This window comes from Asparagus officinalis, chromosome 10, assembly GCF_001876935.1.
Source record: "Asparagus officinalis chromosome 10, Aspof.V1, whole genome shotgun sequence".
Classification (NCBI taxonomy): Eukaryota; Viridiplantae; Streptophyta; class Magnoliopsida; order Asparagales; family Asparagaceae; genus Asparagus; species Asparagus officinalis.
In genome coordinates, this window is record NC_033803.1 from 3455770 (window position 1) to 3477639 (window position 21870).

The following is a 21870-nucleotide window of genomic DNA, read 5'->3' on the forward strand; positions in this document are numbered from 1 at the left end:
CTCTTCCTCACGTTTTGACGTTGTGGAGAACTTGCAAAGCAAGTTTGAAACTCTGAACGAGTTGATAACTCAGAGCGAGTTTATGTGGAGAACTTGCAAAGCAAGTTTGAAACTCTGAACGAGTTGATAACTCAGAGCGAGTTTAAACTCTTAAAAAAGAGTGCAAGTTTGAAACTCTGAACGAGTTGATAACTCAGAGCGAGTTTAAACTCTTAAAAAAGAGTTGATTTAAACCGAAAAATCGGTTAATAAGCCAAGGGAATACTCTAAGAACTTTGTTGCTGCAGAAAGCTCGAAGATGATCTGCTGTAGGAAGCTCGAAGATGATCCGAAGAAACCGATCTCTAGATCTCTAAGATATTCCAAGATCCAAAGATCCGAACTCAGTTGAGTTTACTCCAATTTATAGGGGATTAAGGGTGTAACCGCCCCCTTAATTCACTCATAAGTGGGGCTGAATGGGGGTGTAACCGCCCCCTTAAACTGCTCTCCAAATCGTGAGGAAAACGATTTTGAAACCCTTCAATTCGTGCTTTGAACGAGTCAAATGCTGAAAAATAGCGTTCAGGGCCCGAACTCTGCGTTTTAGACTTAAAACGCAGAGTTGTGCCTATTTTGATGGCTGAACGCACATGTCGCGCTGCGTTATAAATCTGAAACGCAGAGTTGGGACGCAGAGATGAACTATGCGTTTTAGACCTGGGACGCAGAGTTAGGCTCTGCATTGTAGGCATTAAAAAATGCTAATAGATATCCCAAACATAGAGAGGATCACTCAAAAAATCACAAGAATTGATCTCATACTATTTTGGAAAATTAAGACAGATATGAACTGTCTCGCCAGCGAGACAGTCTTTACTGTCTCGCAAGCGAGAGATATCCAAATACAACTCAAGAAGGAAATCATCCAGAAAGAGCACAGCGAGACAGTCTTTTACTGTCTCGCCGGCGAGACAGTCTTTACTGTCTCGGCAGCGAGACAGTGTTTACTGTCTCGCCAGAGAGACAGTGTTTACTATCTCGTCAGCGAGACAGTGTTGAAATGACCAAAACCACCTTGATAACTGCCCTACACGTGTCCATTAACTGCAAAAGGATGTTGGAAACATCGTGGACGAAAATCACGTGAATAACTGCCAAAATAACGGAGTTTGAAACGTGGGAAGGCAGTTAAAACGAAAATTGCCAGGAATATGCCTTTTCCGAGGCAGTATTTACTGTCTCGCGGGCCGAGACAGCAAACACTATCTCGCCCCGCCGAGACAGTAAACACTGTCTCGCGGCCTTAACGTGTTGTTTTGTTGAGTTTTGTGCAGTTATTTCCCTGAGGCTATAAATACCCCCTAGGGTCATTTCTGACGAGGATCGAGCATATTTTCGAGCAAACTAGAGCAGAGAGAGAGCAGACTTGAGTTTGGTGTGATTCCTTGAGATTTGAGCTTTGACTTAATCTTAAGAAGAACGATCGTCTTACTTTGATAAGATATTCGTTTCAAATTCTCACTTCGATAAACGAAGGAAGAATCATAAAGTCCCCTTCACGATCTGTGATTTGGCGGTCCACGAGTCAAAGCGCTCACGGCACAGGTAAAGTCCCACAAAAACAAGAATTGATAGACGATTTTTGTGTTAGTTTCTCAAAAGTTGTAATTTTCTTATTTTTTCATTGTAATTCGTTGTAAACGACCGAAGTTCAATAGAATTATCAATGGAAGCAACTTTTGGCGAAAATAAACTGGCGACCACAGTGGGAGCCAACGGTCTCGCTACCGAGACTGTCGTGTCGCAGCCGATCAAGATTCCAGTTGAATTCACGGTCGAATACGAGTTCGACCAAACCAAGTTTGAGGAATATCTCTCATCACCTTCTTCAAGATCTTCATTGTCTCACAAGTACAGGAGGATCTCACCATTAAAGAAGGCTTACATGCCAAAGAAGGCCCAAAGTAAAGACTCTCACCCAATCGTTGTTGAGGCCTCCCCTTGCAACATTATCCCGGCAATCCCCAAAGCCGGAAGCTCTGCTCACAATGATTCCGCCCTAATTAAGGAATCGTTCGGTCGAAGTTTGCCAACTCTGACGAAAAGGGCTCGTCAGTCGGTCGAAGTTTGCCAACTCTGACGAAAAGGGCTCGTCAGAGGCAACGCCAACGCCTCGCTCGTCAAATAGTTAAGGCCTTGGAACAAACCGACGGAGTTCGTTATTATGCGGACTTAGAGTCGAGAAAACAACAAGTGGTTTATTCAACTCAACGACAAACTACTCACGTTTCTGCACAACTCACGACGGAGGAATGGATTCTAGTCAAAAGGGCTTGGTCGACCCTCAAAGAACGTATACAAAAGCGTCATGCAAACGCTGCTCATGCATGTGCTCTCTTACAACAAAGACGAGAAAGAAACAAGGAAACGGTGGCCAAAGCACCGCCAAAACTCTGCAAAGTTTGGATTTTAAAGTCTGGAGTTGTGCAAAATCAGCATTCGGAGCCCGTTAAGAATCCATACCTGCAAGGGGGTGGTTCTAAACGTGTGACTCCCGACATAACCTTGGATCGCTCAAAGACAACAATAATTTGTCCTGAGAATGCCAACAAGGCTTTACACCCCCAGAAAAAGACGTGTTCATCAAAAGACATCGTTATACCTGGGAGGTCATACCAACAGACGATAGGATTTTCCGGCAATCATACCGATGAATCGTACTATCAAGCTGTGAGTTTGAATAAATCTCGAAAGAGAATTATTCGAGAAATAAACTCTCATTGTTCCTGTGCGCGACTCATTAGAGCAGTATTGTCGGAATATGACTACACCAAACGAAAAGTCATCCCGCAAAGAGTCTCAGTGTTCCAGAGGCTTTTCACCGAAATGTCAAAACCCAGGCCGAGACGTTTCAGCAAGAAGTTTGCTGTTCAAGAGGATGAATTCTCTGAAGTCACCATCAATATGGCTGATAAAGGAAAGTCTAAATGGCATTCAAATGAATCAAACCCCGACTTTTCCCCGGGAGGAAAAGTCAATTCAAGAATTGCCCAACGGATGTCTCGACTCCAGTCAGGAGCTATCAGACGTAGAGATTACAAGAGAATGCATGAAAAAATATCCTCGGAGGATGAACTCTCGGACACTTGTTCTGCGATCACTTCTCATGATACAATGTCTAGCACGGGACAAACCAAAGAAGTGTTCACAATCACTTCTGATCAGTTTGCTCAAATGTTTCAAGAAGCTCTATCGAAGCAACGTGAAGAAATTAGAGCTGAGATGAAGATGGAGATGGAGTTGGCTATTCAACAAATGAGAGAATTACTAGCTCAACGGTCTCAACTTCCTGAGTCCAGTCAGCGAGTTGAATCCAGCCGCCGCACTCAAAATATTACAGATGACAGTGATCCGGAAGTGGATGAAGTCATCTTTGCTGATGCACCTCCTAATAACGATAACACTGGGGGTGGTTCAACGGATCCTTCCAACAACGATATTGGGGGTAGTTCAATCGCACCTCTTAATAATACCGGGGGTGGCCCAATTATTTCTCCTCAATATCACTCAAAGAGAGATGAAAATGAGGACAAGAAAATGCAAGACCTTGAAAACAAAGTTAATGCTTTGATGTCCGCTCAGGAAGTAAAGAAGACGGGTATTCCGTGTCCCTATCCAAGAGAATGGGATTCAATATCGTACCCGTCAAAATTCAATCTGATTAACTTTACACCGTTTGATGGGAAGAGCTCGCCTATTCAGCACTTGATTTATTTCAAGTCTCATTTGGGCATGATCTCTGAAAATGAGGCTTTAATGGTCCGGTCATTCGTTGGCACCCTTCACGGGTCGGCCTTCGATTGGTATCAGCGTCTCAAGCCAGGGAGCATCAATTGCTGGGATGACATGGAAAGTTTATTCCTCAGCAATTTTTTCGATGATGATACCGAAGTATCAATCGGAACCCTTCTGGATGAGAAGCAAAAAGACGGAGAGTCAATCGATAATTTTGTCAAGCGCTTCCGTAACAAAGCAATGAATTGCAGAGATCCTGTTACAGAGGAGTTCATCCTGCAAACATGTCACAATAATCTCTCCATCGATGTTCTGTGGAAGCCCTGGGGGTCGTACCATTCACCACTTGGAAAGAGTTAAAACTACGTGGCGAACAAGCTGAACACTTTCTTAAAAGAAAGAAAGTTGAGAGAGGTCAACCGACAACATCCGCAATTCCTGTGAATGCGACTCTCGATTCGAGGTTCCAAAAGGAGTATTCTTTCGAAGATGATGAAGCTCCAGCCATCTTGAAATACCTCCTCGCCAACGACAAGATCGAGCTACCACCTATTAAAGATCAGGAGGGAGCTAAAAGGATTACGGATCCAAACTACTGTGCATATCACAGAAGGGTTCTTCATCCCACTAAGGTTTGTTTTGGACTCAAAAACAAAATCCAAGCCTTAATTAACTCCGGTGTCATAACGGCAAAACAAGCCAAATAAAAATGACCCCATACTCCATTGGGTACACAAGTATAAACTGTTTTCCCTAACTCTGAAGAGTATAAGAGTATAAACTGCTTCTCCCTTTGCTCCGACGGGTATACGAGGTTAAACTACTTCCTTTATTTTTAATAACGGGAAGTTCCTAGAGAATATTATTCCTAATATTCTTAAGGATAACCCAACAATGTGGCCGAATATAATTGGATTTAGATTCGCCAAAGAGCTGGGGGTGGAATACATCAATTCATTCCAATGGAAAGTTCCTGGAGAATACTACACATGGTATTTTTAAGGATAACCCAAAACCAATTAATTATTCAAGGTGAAAACTAATCATCAGAATAATTTATTCTTAATCATGATTAAGAACCTCCCACTGTGGCTATTTAATCATTTCCAAGATGATTAAAACCTTTCTACAGTGACTTTCGAAATACTCTTTCGTTGAGATGAGATTCAATGACTTCATCGGGTCAATTTTTCCTCACGAAACTCCCACAGAATAATTGTGGAGTGCTTAATGATTCGCGGTCCTCCACCACAAAATCCCTCACTGATCAAATTAATTGACGGTGGGTCCACCAAAATTCTTCACGGTTGAATCCATTCAAACCCCCACTGTGCCTAAGCCTTTAACACTCCCACTGTTGAAGTCCTGACACGACATCCAAAATTTCAATCAGCTGATCCATAGCGATTATCAAACCCCTTCGTGTTAAGTCATTATCGCTTGACACCAAAAACTCCCATCAGTTGTTGTGTACAAGTTAACATTCCCATCGTTATTTGTACCTCGCTCTCGAATTCCTATTTGGTCAAACCTTTAAACAGTTAGGACCAAAGCCAAAATCCCCTCTCGATTCGTTCCATGAACGAGAGGTCCTCAAATTGAACGATCAAACCTTTAAACAGTTAGGATCGTCTCGAATTCCTATTTGGTCAAACCTTTAAACAGTTAGGACCAAAACCAAAATCCCCTCTCGATTCCTTCCATGAACGAGAGGTCCACAAATTGAACGATCAAACCTTTAAACAGTTAGGATCATCTCACTGCCCATTTGGTCAAACCTTTAAACAGTTAGGACCAAAGCCAAAATCCCCTCTCGATTCCTTCAATGAACGAGAGGTCCATAAATCGAGTGATCAAACCTTCCTACAGTTAGGATCACCTCGAAACTCCCACTTAGTCAAACCTTACTACAGTTAGGACCACGACCAAAATCCCCTCTCGATTCCTTCCATGAACGAGAGGTCCACTTTAAAATTGAACGATCAAACCTTTAAACAGTTAGGATCGTCTCAAATTCACATTTTGGTCAAACCTTTAAACAGTTAGGACCAAAACCAAAATCCCCTCTCAATTCCTTCAATGAATGAGAGGTCCACAAATTGAACGATCAAACCTTTAAACAGTTAGGATCGTCTCAAATTCCCACAAAATCCTCTCTCGATTCCTTCCATGAACGAGAGGTCCACTTTAAAATTGAACGATCAAACCTTTAAACAGTTATGATCGTCTCAAATTCTCATTTGGTCAAACCTTTAAACAGTTAGGACCAAAGCCAAAATCCTCTCTCGATTCCTTCCATGAACGAGAGGTCCACTTTAAAATTGAACGATCAAACCTTTAAATAGTTAGGATCGTCTCAAACCCTCATTTGGTCAAACCTTTAAACAGTTAGGACCAAAGCCAAAATCCTCTCTCGATTCCTTCCATGAACAAGAGGTCCACTTTAAAATTGAACGATCAAACCTTTAAACAGTTAGGATCGTCTCAAACCCTCATTTGGTCAAACCTTTAAACAGTTAGGACCAAAGCCAAAATCCCCTCTCGATTCTTTCCATGAACGAGAGGTCCACATATTAAACGATCAAACCTTTAAACGGTTAGGATCGTCTCGAATTCTTATTTGGTCAAACCTTTAAACAGTTAGGACCAAAGCCAAAATCCCCTCTCGATTCCTTCCATGAACGAGAGGTCCGCAAATTGAACGATCAAACCTTTAAACAGTTAGGATCGTCTCGAATTCCCATTTGGTCAAACCTTTAAACAGTTAGGACCAAAACCAAAATCCCCTCTCGATTCCTTCCATGAACGAGAGGTCCACAAATTGAACGATCAAACCTTTAAACAGTTAGGATCGTCTCAAATTCCCATCTTGGGCAAACCTTTAAACAGTTAGGACCAAAGCCAAAATCCCCTCTCGATTCGTTCCATGAACGAGAGGTCCACAAATTGAACGATCAAACCTTTAAACAGTTAGGATCGTCTCAAAACTCCCACTTGGTCAAACCTTACTACAGTTAGGACCACAACCAAAATCTCCTTTCGATTCATTTTTTGCGAACGAAAGGTTTACTTTTGAATTGAGTAATCAAACCTTATGACAGTTAGGATTATTCAAACCAATCTAGATTCTCTAAGTGGAGATTCCACTTTAAGTTTCCAAGAGACCTGGAGATAGAATATAAAATTCTTCTTCTCCGATTCTGGGTTCATCTCTACCAACAAACAAGAGACCAGGAGATAGAATATAAAATTCTTCCTCTCCGATTTCGGGTTTATCTCTACCAACAAACAAAAGACCAGGAGATAGAATATAAAATTCTCCCTCTCCGATTTTGGGTTCATCTCTACCAACAAACAAGAGATTGAAAGACGGAATACTCAATTCTTTCTTTATAATGTTAGAATCGTTGCCCTATCTAGGAAACGCAACCTACTTACATTTTAAAATCCATGTCGTTCATGCATGGAGGATGTTATCTCTATCACTTATTAGAGATAAGCCTACATCTAACACATGTAGCCTACATATTTAATATTGTAGTTCAAAGTCTAAAAGAGTCTAATTCTTTTAGCCCAACGTTATATGTGAAACGGACTTAGATAATTCACATACTAGCCCGATTCAAACGGTAATCGGTAAAGGCATATCAAATCCGTTTGTGGCTGAGGGTTTGCCAAAAATCCTATAAGTATTATGTTTATTTATTCTAAACAAGAATGAGTAATCATAATAAGATTTTGCTTCGATCCAAGACCTCGACAACGGTTAAGCAATAAACATAGTACCAGAGGAATGTTAGCTATTCTACAAAGAACTGAATAGACTACAGGATGAAGAAATCAAGAGCCGAAGCCAGTTATGAATTCTTCTACACGATCTACTCAACCAAGCATTGAAAGGATCGTAAGTAAAATCTATCTTATCCAAAGTATCCCAGACTCTTCTATAAAAGAATGCGTCTGGAATACTTTGGAGGGGGTATCTGTAGGCGTCAAAAAATGCTGAAAAATATCCAAATACAGCTCAAGAGGGAATCATCCAAAAAAGGCAGAAGAACACAAGTCTTGACTGTCTCGCCGTGCGAGACAGACTTGACTGTCTCGCCGCGCGAGACAGTCTTTACTGTCTCGCCGTGCGAGACAGTCTTTACTGTCTCGCGGGCGCTAGCGAGACAGTGTTTACTGTCTCGCCAGCGAGACAGTATTGAAATGACCAAAACCACCTTGATAACTGCCCTACACGTGTCCATTAACTGCCAAGGGACGTGGGAAACATCGTGGACGAAAATCACGTGAATAACTGCCAAAATAACGGAGTTTGAAACATGTGAAGGTAGTTAAAACTAAAACTGCCAAAAAGATGCTTTTTCCGAGATAGCATTTACTGTCTCACGGGCCGAGACAGCAAACACTGTCTCGCCCGCCGAGACAGTAAACACTGTCTCGCGGCCTTAACGTGTTGTTTTGTTGAGTTTTGTGCAGTTATTTCCCTGAGGCTATAAATACCCCCTAGGGTCATTTCTGAGGAGGATCGAGCATATTTTCGAGCAAACTAGAGCAGAGAGAGAGCAGACTTGAGTTTGGTGTGATTCCTTGAGATTTGAGCTTTGACTTAATCTTAAGAAGAACGATCGTCTTACTTTGATAAGATATTCGTTTCAAATTCTCACTTCGATAAACGAAGGAAGAATCATAAAGCCCCCTTCATGATCTGTGATTCGGCAGTCCACGAGTCAAAGCGCTCACGGCACAAGCAAAGTCCCACAAAAACAAGAATTGATAGACGATTTTTGTGTTAGTTTCTCAAAAGTTGTAATTTTCTCATTTTTTCATTGTAATTCGTTGTAAACGACCGAAGTTCAATAGAATTATCAATGGAAGCAACTTTTGGCGAAAACATGCATGAACTCTGTGTTTTGAGTCCACGAACTCTACGTCTGGACTTGAATGATGGGGATGGCCTTTGCGTTTCCAACTAGAATGTTGGGCATGACCTCTGCATTTTGACTCTGGAATGTGGGTATGACCTCTGCGGTTTGATGTTATAACATAGAGATGACCTTTGCATTTTGATGGTGAAATTTAGGGATGACCTCTGCATTTTGATGTGAAGAGACCATCAATTTGTGGTCTCTTTTACTGGAGCGTTGCAAAGACCGTCATCTTATAATCTTCATCTTGGCTCCTTAAAAATATAAGAGTCGTCAGATTGTAACTCCCGATGTTGATTATGAAGGCTGTTGAACTAGAGCTTTCATCGGTTGTTGTAAAGGTCGTCAGATTATAACCTTCATCGATCTACGTGAAAGTCTTCAAATTATAGCCTTCTGAAAGTCGTCAGATTATAACTTCCATCATTGGTGTTTGATGAGGGATTAACTATCTGTTGTGATTTTTAGACAACCTACAACTAGTAACATGTTATATAAGTATACGCGTTCATATGTTAAGTTTATGCGGTTGGATGTTAAGTTTAATAGTTTTGATGTTAAGTCTAGTAGGTTGGATGTTAACTCAAAAAGGTTGTATGGTAAGTCTAATTGGTTGAATGTTAAGAATAAGAGGTTGAACATTAAGTCTAATAATTTGAATGTTATATACAAGGGGTTGTATGTTAAGTCTGATTAGCTGTATGTTAAGTATAATAGGTTGAATGTTAAGTATAAGTTATTGTATATTAAGTCTAATGAGTTGTATGTTGAGTCTAATGGATAGGGTGTTATTTCTACAGAGTTGAATGTTAAGTCTAATAAAAAGAATGTTAAGTCTAATGAGAAGAATGTTAAGTCTAAGCGGTTGAATGTTAAGTCTAATCGAAAGATTGTCAATTCTCATGGGTTGAATGTTAAGTCTCGTTTGCTAACTCTAATAAGTTCAATGTTAATTTTTGTAGTTAGGATGTTGAGCATGAGCATTAACTTATTTAGTTTTTTATTATTTGTTGTTGATTTCATATTCTGAATATTTTCTAAAAATGTGTAGCATTGTCCCAACTTTGAACTCAAAATGAACAGATATTGTGCCGACGTCAATATGTATTTCAAATAGGATTCCCAATGATAACACATCTCGGAATAATGTTATGATGATTGATGACATGATCAACAATTCAGAGAGAATTACTGTTTGGAGGCACACTGTTTTAATCGAGGAGGCCGTGTGGTCATCATCAACTTCACCACATTGCTTACGAAGTGCGCCGACGACGCATATTTTGCTTCAGTTTTGTATTTAGACTGTTTTTCGTGGCCGCCGTCATCTTGCCATTTTCACCGAGCAAATCCTAATCTTAAGTTGAAATTCGAGAGGGAGAAAGAAATAGAACTTAGGATTTTTTGGGTTCTTATTTACAGTAGAAGAGAGAGGAAAGAGGGAGAGATTACTTGAAAGGGAGATTTTTGGGTTCATGTTAACAGTAGAAGAGAGAATACTTAAAAGGAAGTGGGTGCAGTTACCAATATTGTAATGTCATGTCATAAGGGTTAGTAGTAATTTTAGGTGGGCTTTTTCTCACGTTGCTTACTTGGCAGTCTAATTGGAGCATTGACACAAATACTGCTAGTATTTAGGGCTGAAACACAAGATCCAAAATACAGAGGGGCTTGTCACATGGGCTAATCCATATTGGGGCATTGACACAATTTTTCCAAGTAGTTGTGGTTTTATTACCTCAAACTACGATGTTAGTTTGCTGGAAAAACAAGAAATCCCCTATAAACCACTTCCAAGAAAAGCCACATCACCTTATTCTAAAAAATGATTCCTATTCCATTGTTTTTTACCTACTTAGAAACCAAGAGGGAGGATGAGTTGGCACCGTCCTACTAGTTAATTTGACTCTAACTCTAGGAAACCAATTTTATAGTTTTCTTTATAAGGGCTGTTTGGTTCGTTTTTTAACTCGATGGAAAAGTTTTACACCGCCTCCACATCAGATTTTTCGTGACCACGTAGGATATAAGCTTTCCGTTGGTTTTTTTTCTCATCTTTGGTTCGCTAGGGTTGAAGAAGGGAAACTCGGTGAAAATCGCCGTCACATCAGATTTTTTATCTTCCCCAATTCCTTCCTCAACCTCGTGAAATCGACGAAAACTACAGCCACGTCAGCTTTTTGCCATATAAACAAAAGTTTTTCCTTTTTTTCCATGCGAACCAAACACAAGAAAAATAAATACATTGGTTTCCCACCATTTTTTTTGTGCGAATCAAAACGAAACAATCTATTTCTTGGAAAAGTTTAGAAAACTCAAAACTTATGTTTTTGTACATGGAAATGCATTTCCCTATATCTAGGAAACGAACCAAATAGCCCCATAAAGGAAATGACTTGAAAATCATTTATGGAAGTTTCTTCACTTCTTAAGTTTCTAGAAATTAACCAATCACATTCTAAATGTGAGAAATGTTATTGGCACCTTAAAAACCTTATTAACATCTTGATTTTCCTAACAATACATGATTAGTTTGTACCTCATTAGCACAAAATTCTTGTAGTATCACATAATTTTATTATAAACTCTATTGCTAACTTAAGGATGATTATTTAGAAAATATCAAATGAAAGTAAGCTATTGTAACAAGAGCTGGTTATTTACAACTCCCCCGAAATTGATGAGAATTTCCTATAATTAAAATAGTTTAGGGGAGTTATCTGAGACAACTCCCATATTTTGCGGGTTTCAAACCCCATATTACACCCTTGAATTATCTCTATTCGAGATAATTTACTAATTTATCTATTTTGAAAAAGAAATTTTAGCTAAAAAACTAGCATCAAAATCATGAGACTTTTAGGAATATCCCTTAACATAACTTTTAAGAGTGCATTTTAGCTCAATATGATAAAATGAGGGTATAAATCTCCTATAAATCGCCAATTATCTAGATTTGAGGACTAATTCTATAAATATCATTTTTGATCAAGGTTTGTATTTGAGTTAGGGGAGATTGATGGAGAAAGAGGAGCCTAATTGATGAGAGAGAAAGAGAATATTAACCGGATAAATGGGTAGAAGAAATCTTAATTGGAACAAATGGAGAAGTAGGGTGTATAGTTAATAGTTTTGAGATGTCGAGGGGATGAAAAAAATTCCCCGAAAAAATTATAGACCGCCGGTAGTCTTGCTATTAGCAAGAAAAAGAACTTTATCGATAAAAAGGTCAACGTGAAATACTTAAATGACGCTGAAGGTCAAATGAATATCATATTAGAAAACTAGTGCTATACTCACGTCATGTTACAAAAATATTTAAAAAATTAGTCTACTTTCATATTTTCAGAGTTGGATAGACTTCACTTTATTTACTCTAAATGTTCAAGCAATATGTGCGAAAATAAAGATACTAAAAAAAGAAAAATAATTAAAACAAAGTTGGGCATATCTAAGAAATCCCACAGAGCTATATCTTCGTTTGTCCCTGTAACTATGAAAATTTTTCAAACCAAACAAATCTTTGTGTATTCTAATATTGCAGAAATATTTCATAAATATCACAAATTAATCAAATGCACAATTATATTTGAATCATTTGGCTACATTACAATATAGTCAATCATCAACCATTATGAAGGGAAAATATATAATTCATGTTAAGTGTTTCATGTTAGCAATGATGATACCATAAATGACTCAATACCATATAAGAAGTTTAAAAAACAAAGGAAGCAATAAGAGATATTTACCTCCTCGTTTAATCTATCTAATATCTACATGAACAATCCTTTATCTAGAGAAGATGATCAATTGAAAGGAGATCAAAGTAATATTTTATATGCAAAGACCAAATTTTCTCACATTTTTTTTAATATTTGAAAGAGCATTTAATCAATGGGGTTTAATCTATTGCAACTAAAATTTAGATTTTGAAGACATTAATGTAGGCGTCAAAAATTACCTATAAGTTATCGCACACAGCTCGAGATGAAAAGAATGCGATAAAAGTCATCATCTGAGTCAAAGAGGATCATACAATGCCAAAGACCAACTAAGGAATACACAAAAATACAAAACGACGAAAACAAGAGGACATCATATAATTTCTGAGACAAAGAAGTTGACTAGGAAACTATGAGATATCACATAGTTTCCGAGACATGGTATTTGTCTCGGAAGCTATGAGGCAACACATAGTTTTTGAGACACGAAAACTATCTCGGAAACTATATGACAGGGTCATGTTGCTTTGTGATAATTTTCTCGAGATTTGTGCAATCCACGTGGCTTCATAACTGCTGGGTATCATCCATAAACGTGGGGAGGCAGTTACAAACTAAAAATTCGCCCATAACTACAGAAATTATGGCATTTAACAGAGTAAGCAACGATTACAAAACTGTCTAGGACAATACACTATTTCCGAGACACAGAATCCGTCTCGGAAATAGGGGTTGTCAGTTCAGATTTGTTTCAACTTTCTATCTTCAGTAACGGCTCCTAAAGGCTATAAATACTTTCCTAGCACCCATATGCACGAGGACCAAGCAGATTCTAGGCAGAGACTTGAGCTTTTTGGCGACTTTTGAGCAAGACAGAGAGTCTTTATTATTTTCAAGCATCCTCAAGAGCCTTCGGTGTTTCCTCGAGATCTAAGCTTTATCTCGATCTTGAGAAGAGTATTCATCTTACTTCGATAAGATATTCACTTTAGTTCTTACTTCTAAAACGAAGCAAGAACGCCAAAAGACTTCTTCACGATTTAACTTGGATCTATGACTTGATCGTCCCCGGACTAACGCGTCCCCAGCACAGGCAAAGATTACACGCAAGCAGCAAATGATAAACGTTCTTGCATGTGTTTCTAGGGAGCACCCTTAATCTTGTTTTAATATAAATAGAAGATTTACAAAGCACAAAGCTCACTCTTTGTTTCCATTGTAATCGATAAACGTTTTGTAATGGATTCCGCAATAAAAATTGTTCCCAACACAAACAAGTATATTTTGGGTTTTCTATTAATAGAATGTAGAGGGGACATAGATATAAATGGTCATTATTCAAATTTTAGTTTATGAAAATCAATTACTTTCTAAGAGTAACAATAGAATTTGAAAAGGCTTTTGGTTAACAGCTAGCAATAGAATCTTAATAATAATATAGTATATTAGTATATTGTATAGTATAACATTAGATATAGATTGGAGAGAATATTAAAGGTAAAATCTCTAAAAGCATGACACATGCCTTCCAAGGGCTTTGTCTTAGTATATAGATAGATAGATATAGATATAAATAGATGCAATGTTTGAAGCCTATATATTTAGAAAAAAGTAAACTTTTAACTAAACTGCTATTTGACATTCTTCTCCTTAAAGTATATCTAGGCCAGATTGATGCATAAATAGAGTATGTTATGGAATAAGACTTTTAAAATAGTAAGAATGTGTATACTAGCATTTGAGACGTAATAATAGTAGTTGTAATTAGTATTTGCATTTGAATGGGTTCAGATCGAGGCAAATAGTTTTTTCTGATCATATGACAACTAAATGGATAGTTTAAGTTTTGCTGTTAATTTTTGGAAAAGATGTTTTCATCAATTATGAAATTATGAAAGATAAAAGAAGGTACTATTAATCAATGGGTGGAAGGGGACAAATCCCTCGTGATACAATAACATAATCACATGTAAAAGTCCTTAGAATTAATTGGATTTTTATGAAAAAATGAAAGCCAAATGGCCAAAAACTCTAGGAAGTTGCCAAGTGACAAAAGTTCTAATAAGTTGCCATGTGGCAATTAAGGATTTTGCTTTAGGATAAGGTATAGATGACGTCAAAGAATACCAATGTGATACTCTAGGCTATGTTTAAAGAATACCAATGTGATACTCTAGGCTATGTTTCTATCTCTTTTCCCACAACTCCCAAAGACAGGTAAATATGAGTATCCCGAAGTTCAAATTTGTCCAATATATTATGAATCTTTCAAGAGATATTACGTTGTGGTTTAAAACTTGTTCAATAGTTAAATTAAAAAAAAACAATTTCAAAAAACAGTTTCAATCGAAACAACAATTAGGTCCCCAATTCTCATCGCGATCTAGACATATGTGCAATTAGGTCTCTAGTTCTCATGCCTTGTTTCGAATTAATTTAACAGTTTGGAGGCCTAACAACAATTTCAATGGCTTGAGGGACTAATTTCAAGCTATGGTGAGAGACTAATATCAAAAAAAACCTTTAAAGTTTAAATTCTCCCTATATCACAAACATTATTACCCGGGTAAATAGCACTTAAACACCTTATAGTTCCACTCCATTGGTATTTATATGCCCTTAGTTGTATTCATAGCATTTGTATACCCTGAGTTGGTTAAATTTGGCATGTTAATACCCTCTATTTCGCAAACATGAAAATTTTCATTCAAAAGTTTTCATATAACATTTATATGTTAATTTTAGAGCTCTTTTAGAGCGCTTTAACCATGTCATTTGTTAAACTACTATTAAGTTTATCCAAATTCTAAATAAAATGTATTGTAATTCTATTTTAAAAATAGAATTTGAAAAGATTTAACAGTGAATACAACAAATTTAATAAACAGAAAGATATAAAATTTGCATACATGAATGTTATATGGGAATCTTTATATGAAAATTTTCACAAATGTAAAATAGAGGGTGTTAACGTGACAATTTTGACCAACTTAGGGTATATAAATGCTACAAAATATAACTGGGGTATATAAAAGTCAGAGGAATGAAACTGTTCAAATATTATTACTAAATCATTTTGATGCCATTTTCGTCATTCTTGCAAAAAACAACGGGCATTTCAGTCATTAAAAAAAAGGCTACCACAAAATCTCGGTCCCTTCTGCTCTCCTCGATCGATCGACGAACGCTCCAACAGCCGAGGCATCATCGATCTTGATGATTGACAAAAGGAGGAAAGTTTGATGTTTGCTCTTTGATCCAAAATCTCTGAAACCCTAGCTTTTTTAACCCCATCCGTGCAAATTCCGATGATTTTTCGCGGGGCTAGGGCAGATCTCGCGGCCTGATCTCGAGATCGGAGCGGAAATGGCGGCTCCCAACATGGAGCTCTTCGACCAGTTCTTCAATCGAGCGGATTTGGATCGAGACGGCAAGATCAGTGGAGCTGAGGCTGTTGCCTTCTTCCAAGGATCCAATTTGCCCAAACCAGTGCTCGCTCAGGTTCATTTCACTGAATTTTCTGTTGATTTATTGGTAATTTTAGGTTATGTATTGAATTTCTCAGGATTAAGTTTGTATTTTTTTGATGCCAGATCTGTTCAGCTGAGATTATGAATTACGTAAATTTTCTTCAATCTTGATACTATACTGCAACAAAACTAAGTAGAACATCAGTTCATATAAGCACCGGACTGTAGTGCAAGATTGACCGGGCATGAAACAATGAAATATTGGGTCTTTCATGTTAGTATCAGCAATTGGAGTTTTTCAAGTCGTTATATGATCCAATATGGATAATTGGGGGCAATAGCTAATTCATGACCGTAGGTCTTATGGGTGGAAATTGAAGGTATAGAAGGATGATTGATTAGCAAATGTTAGGAAAGTGGACCTCAAGTTGATAGAATAGATCTAATCTCATAAAGTCAGGCAATTTGCTAGGTTGGGTTTCGGGTCCTTTCCGATGCAGTATAAAATGTGAAAGTGTAAAATGATGGATAAAATTTAGAGCAAACCTTGCAAATTATTAATAGTCTCAAAAGCGCAGCTATCTATATGTGATGGTTCTAGATATGATTCTTATGCTGTATTAGATAAACTGCGCCTTTTGGGTCGTTAGGTAGGACCATAGCTATCTTGTGGATTTGGCAATTCAAAATTGATAAGAGCAACTGTAAAAGAACTAAGTTGAAGATTATAGTTAGTTAAGTCGCCTACCAATAACTTTAAGCGGAGATGCTGTTGCAGCATACTTATGATATGGAGGAGGTGGAATCATTGTTTTCGTTGGCCATCTTTTGCAAGTCATCTAAGGCTGGAGATAGTTATCACAAAATGATTTGTTAGATTGGATCTTATTGAAGATTAAGTGACTGTATGATAATCTGGAATTTGGTGATCGAGACTAAGAGAAAGTTCATATCAAGTGTTGATGAGTGAATTCTTCTTATAATCGCAGATGGCAGATGTTGATGAAGTGAATTTTTGTGGATTAATTTCTGGATTAGGCAATGTATATGGGTCTCCTGCCACTTGTAGAACAGAAATAAGGGAAGATTTGATGGCTAGCGTACTCGTTTAAAAAGGAAACATTGTGGCATCAATTTTTGTGAATGGTGAGTAATTTGGCCGATGTATATAGTGAGAGAGAGAAAAGGTTGGAGAAAAGCAGTAGTATAGGGAAGAGGAAAAAGGGAGGGACAGACAATGCTTTTAAAAAATAAAAATCTGCTCAACTAGGGAGGGAGAGATGAGAGTTTTGTGAAGTGAAATTTGTTTACTAACACATGCAATTCTTTCCCAAACATTAAGCATTCTTGTCTATACATTCTTTCTAAAGGCAACGAGAGTGCGTTTAGCATTATGCTATCCTTCAATCTGTGTAGTTTGTTTGTATTCAATACGGTTGCTTTTCTGTTTCTTAAGTGAAGAACTTAAGTTGATACCCTAGGCCTACTGCTATTTCATAAAGTTCTTTTGATGCTAGATTTTGTACCTCCAGACAACACGAGCCTTGCAGTTTACAAGTGCAGAAGTATGTCTTGGGGCATAAAATTGCATATACTACAAGTTTTTTCTATGTACTGCAGTACTTTGCCACATTATATGATGGTTATGGATCTGGCATTGACCATCTTTTTTCTGGTTGATATGTTTACCATACCATTCTTGTTGTGTACAGATATGGATGCATGCTGATCAGAATAGGACTGGTTTCCTTGGGCGGATTGAGTTCAATAATGCATTGAGACTTGTAACTGTCGCACAAAGTGGTCGGGAATTAACTCCAGATATTGTTAGAGCAGCACTATTTGGTCCAGCTGCATCAAAGATTCCGCCACCTAAGATAAATCCAGTGCCAGGTCAGATGGGTTCTGTGGCCACTCCAAGACCCCAATTAGCTTCTGTAGCTCCTCCTTCCAATCAAATAGGTTTTGCGCCTCCAACATCTCAGAATCTCGGAATTAGAGGACAACAAGTTTCTCCAAATATGGCTGTGAATCAACAAATCCCCCCATCCTTTAACAACAATTTCATGAGACCGCCTCAAGCCACAACTGCTGCAGCTCCGCTGCCAACGCAGGGATTCGGTCAAGGGCCAACTACAGGAGGATCTATGGGAGGTCCTCGTGTCCCTGGCGCGAATACACCAAACCTATCAACTGATTGGCTTGAACAATACAGGGATTAGCTTCTAAACCTCAAACATCAGCTGTATCAGCATCCGCAGTTTCTTCTACACCTTTGAGTACACCCTTATCACCATTATCTACCAATGATTCAAAAGCATTAGTTCTATCTGGAAATGGTTTTTCTTCGGATTCTGCTTTTGGCAGCAATGCATTTTCTGCAACTCAAGCAAAGCCAGGATCTAGTACAGCTCCACCTCCCGTAGGATCTCAAAATTCAGTTAAATCAAGCCAATCTGATCCCTTTCAGAACATTCTGGCACTAACTGGTGGCCAACCTCTTCAATCTCAAGCAGTTCTTAAGCAAAATCAAGTATATTCAATGCCTAGTACTTCTGCTCCTAGTGCAACAGCTGTTTCAGTTGGATCTGCTAGCCCTCCTAGTCAGTCACAGCTTCAATGGCCAAAGATTACACAATCTGATATTAGAAAGTACACAAAGGTATTTATGGAGGTAGACAAGGATAGAGATGGAAGAATAACAGGTGAAGAGGCGCGTAATCTATTTCTCAGTTGGAGGCTTCCCAGAGGTATACATTCTTGATTACTGGTTTATTGCTTCTTGATATTTTCCTTTGCAAAATTATACTGTGCTGTTCAAAATATTGTTTCTTTAGCACATTTATATGGTTGATGGTATTGTATATGAGGAGAGTAGGATATCTTGTGCTTTACTTTTTATCATCATCTTTATGTGTTGCTAACTCAGTTCACATAACTTATGTTATTGAATATTAGCATAAAGCATAAAATTAGCGTGAAGTTCTTTTGTACTATCTATGGTCTACCCCCCGCCCGCCCCCCCCAACCCTTTTTTTATAGACTGTTCTCTCTTAGTGAGCTGCTTGCCCTAGATGCTTTGGGCTTTTGGAGCTAGCTTTGTAGATCTTAAGTTAAGATGGCCTGGTTATATGTTGATAATATTGATTGTTTATTGCACCTACAGAGGTCTTAAAGCAGGTGTGGGACTTATCTGACCAGGATAATGATAGCATGCTTTCATTACGTGAATTCTGTATTGCTCTATATCTAATGGAACGATATCGAGAAGGGCGTCCTCTGCCCCCTGAACTTCCCAGCACCCTTCGGTTTGATGAGACATTGTTACAAGCAACAGGTCAACCTTCAACAGCCTATAGTGGTCCATCTTGGCAGATGAGTCCTGGTAATTATATTCTTACCATTGCATTTCTAATATTTGTTTGTTCCTTTTTCTTCTTCTACTTTGTCCTATTACCTTCTATTTTCTGGTCATACATGTTCTTTCTTTGTGAAAGGCCTACCGCAGCATGGAATTCCTGGATCACGTCCTACTTTGCCAGCTTCTGGAGCAAGGCCACCTATGCATGGTTCATTTGGTTCTCTGCAGGATGGTGCACGACAAACATCCCAAAACATACCAAGCATTCCAATATCAGAGAGAAATCTGCAGACACAGAACAAGGATGAACATGTTATCCAAGGGGGAACAGATGAGGACAACAAGGTACTAGTTTGGCTGCTTAATTAATCACTGTGCTTCTTTGTATGTTCAAACTATTTATTATCTCTTACAGTCACACTTCCTGTTATGCATTAAAATAGAAAGTTAGAAACCAGTATCTATCTTAACTCCTTGCTTAACCATTACCTTATCATTTCTCTACATGAAAGTTTATTCTTAACCAGTTACCTCAAAAATTTTCAGTTAGATTACTGAAGATGATTGATGTAATAAAATCTTAAAAACCAAACTATTTTATTAGGATATGCAGAAAATAACAATGCCCTTGTCATCTATTGTGATGCTCAAGTGAACTTTTAGTCCCACATCTGTGGGTGAGTGTGTGATTAAATGGTTAATATAGATAAACTCAAGACTTAAGTGCAGCATTGGCTAGCCGTTTTTTGCAGTGGTTGGAGCTAAAAAAACATGCTACACTTAATAGGTCCCATGGCTTACATCGCGCCAAAGGGCTTGCAAGCCTGGGGCGTGAAAAATGATATCAAAGCAATTAGCCAGCCAAAAAATGTGGAACTAAATGCTATAGGGAACTAAGTGCTATACTGTGTGAGCATGGTGGGAACCACCTCTAGAACCTGTAGGAGTCACCTCTATAATCCACATCGCCTAGTGATCCAGTGACGGGGCAATTGTCAATGTTGCGATGAGGATGTTACTTATGTAAAGTGGGGGTGATTGTGGTCCCAATTGAACTTTAGTCCTACATCGGTGGGTGAGTGTGATTAAATAGTTTAAATAGATAAGCTCAAGACTCAAGTGTTTGGCAATGATTCAAGCCAAACAATGTGCAACACTTAGTGTGTCTCACGTCTTACATCGCGCCAACGAGTTGCAGGCCCAGGGCATGACATCTGTGACTTGTTAGATGAATATTGTTAGCTCACAACCCATCAATAGAAGCCTACAGTAAATGATTGCTCACTTTGTATGTCAATTTATTTTCAAGCTAATCAATGCAATCATCTATTTGCTTGCCCTGCCCTTAGTTTATCTCTTTTGCTTGATGCCTTTTTTGTGTCACATGGCCAACCTGAGAGCACATGTTAAATGTCAAGTTGGTTATGTAAGTTGCTAATTGCTATATATACTTTTTTTTAACACAGAAGATGATCAACATTAAGCTTTAAATAAAGTTTTTTTCTTTTCAATTTTAATAAAAATAATAACTTGCACATTTTAAGTGCGCTTCAGATTTTCTTTCTATTTGACAGATTTTATTTGTTCTCTTTTCAATTTAGGTGATTACATCATTGACATTCTTTTGGATTGGTTCTCACAGTTGACAAGTCACATTTATCGTTTTTTCTTTCCTGACTATTTGTTCAGTGAATGTGTATTGGATATTGTGATTTGCTGGTTATTGTTGTTTGGAGTTTCGCTTATCTTCCTTTGTTCCCTTTATCTTCCCGTCTCTTGGTACCTTGTTTCGCTAATTGACTGTATATTGTTTTTAATAAACCAATTGCTATATGATGTTATTCTTTAGTTATAACATAAGCAACATGACGTGGTGTGCTCTTTCATTGTTTTGACTTTGTGAGCTGTAATACGATGATCTATCTACTAACATTTTTTTTAAATGGTGAAGGTTCAAGAAATGAATAAGATTCTGGATTCCAGAGAGAAGCTTGAGTTTTACCGAACTAAGATGCAAGAACTCGTAAGTTCTCTTTTTATTTTCACTAGTATGTAATATGTGCGTTGCACGTGATGCATGTTAAGAAACCATATTAGATGAAGCATCTGAGTGCCAATTAATATTTCACATACCAATCTTTATTACTATTTATAACACACTGGTAGATTTGAAGATCATGAGTTGATCAATCCCTGGGGTTTTTCCCCAAACGAGAACATAAGAATTTTAGTAAAATATTTTCCCAAAATAAGTTAAAGCTTCCATCACTATATCTCTGATCAAAAGGGCATTTTACAATAAATAACACTTCAATCAAATCCTTCCATAAGATAAAAAAGTATGGCGAAGACTTTAAAGAAATTAACTTGTCAGCGCAAAAGAAATGTTTCTTAACAGTTCAAATGGCAGTAAAGACGAATGGAGGAAACATTAAATTTAAATGTCAACCAGAAATTCTAAGCATATTATTCAAATGCAAAACTAGCCAAAGGATGCAGAAAATTGTCTGCTGTTGCTATTCAGCTAGTAATCAAATGTCGCAATATAAAGCAATGTAAAAATAAACACCGCAACTATTTCCTACCTGTTCAATGATATTTCTCGA

General features: G+C 37.9%; 2 protein-coding genes across 2 annotated transcripts in view; both read left to right on the forward strand.

The window, feature by feature from the left end:
* Positions 15545-18125, forward strand: LOC109825850 (uncharacterized calcium-binding protein C800.10c-like). Its single transcript, XM_020392754.1, has 2 exons — positions 15545-15934; positions 17616-18125. The coding sequence occupies exons 1-2, from the start codon at positions 15800-15802 to the stop codon at positions 18123-18125; spliced, it is 645 nt and encodes a 214-aa protein (XP_020248343.1). The 5' UTR covers positions 15545-15799.
* The window catches only part of LOC109825849 (epidermal growth factor receptor substrate 15-like 1), an 18539-nt gene continuing 15083 nt past the window's right edge, over positions 18415-21870 (forward strand). Inside the window, exons 1-4 of the mRNA XM_020392753.1 lie at positions 18415-18653; positions 19070-19288; positions 19401-19609; positions 21216-21287. Coding sequence (XP_020248342.1) covers positions 18446-18653; positions 19070-19288; positions 19401-19609; positions 21216-21287 — 708 coding nt within the window. The 5' untranslated portion in view covers positions 18415-18445. The remainder of the gene's footprint in view (positions 18654-19069; positions 19289-19400; positions 19610-21215; positions 21288-21870) is intronic.

Coding starts and splice junctions, on each gene's coding strand:
- LOC109825850 (XM_020392754.1), top strand. CDS start 15,800: ATGGCGGCTCCCAACATGGAGCTCTTCGACCAGTTCTTCAATCGAGCG. Junction 15,935..17,615: donor CCAAACCAGTGCTCGCTCAG/GTTCATTTCACT, acceptor TGTTGTGTACAG/ATATGGATGCATGCTGATCA.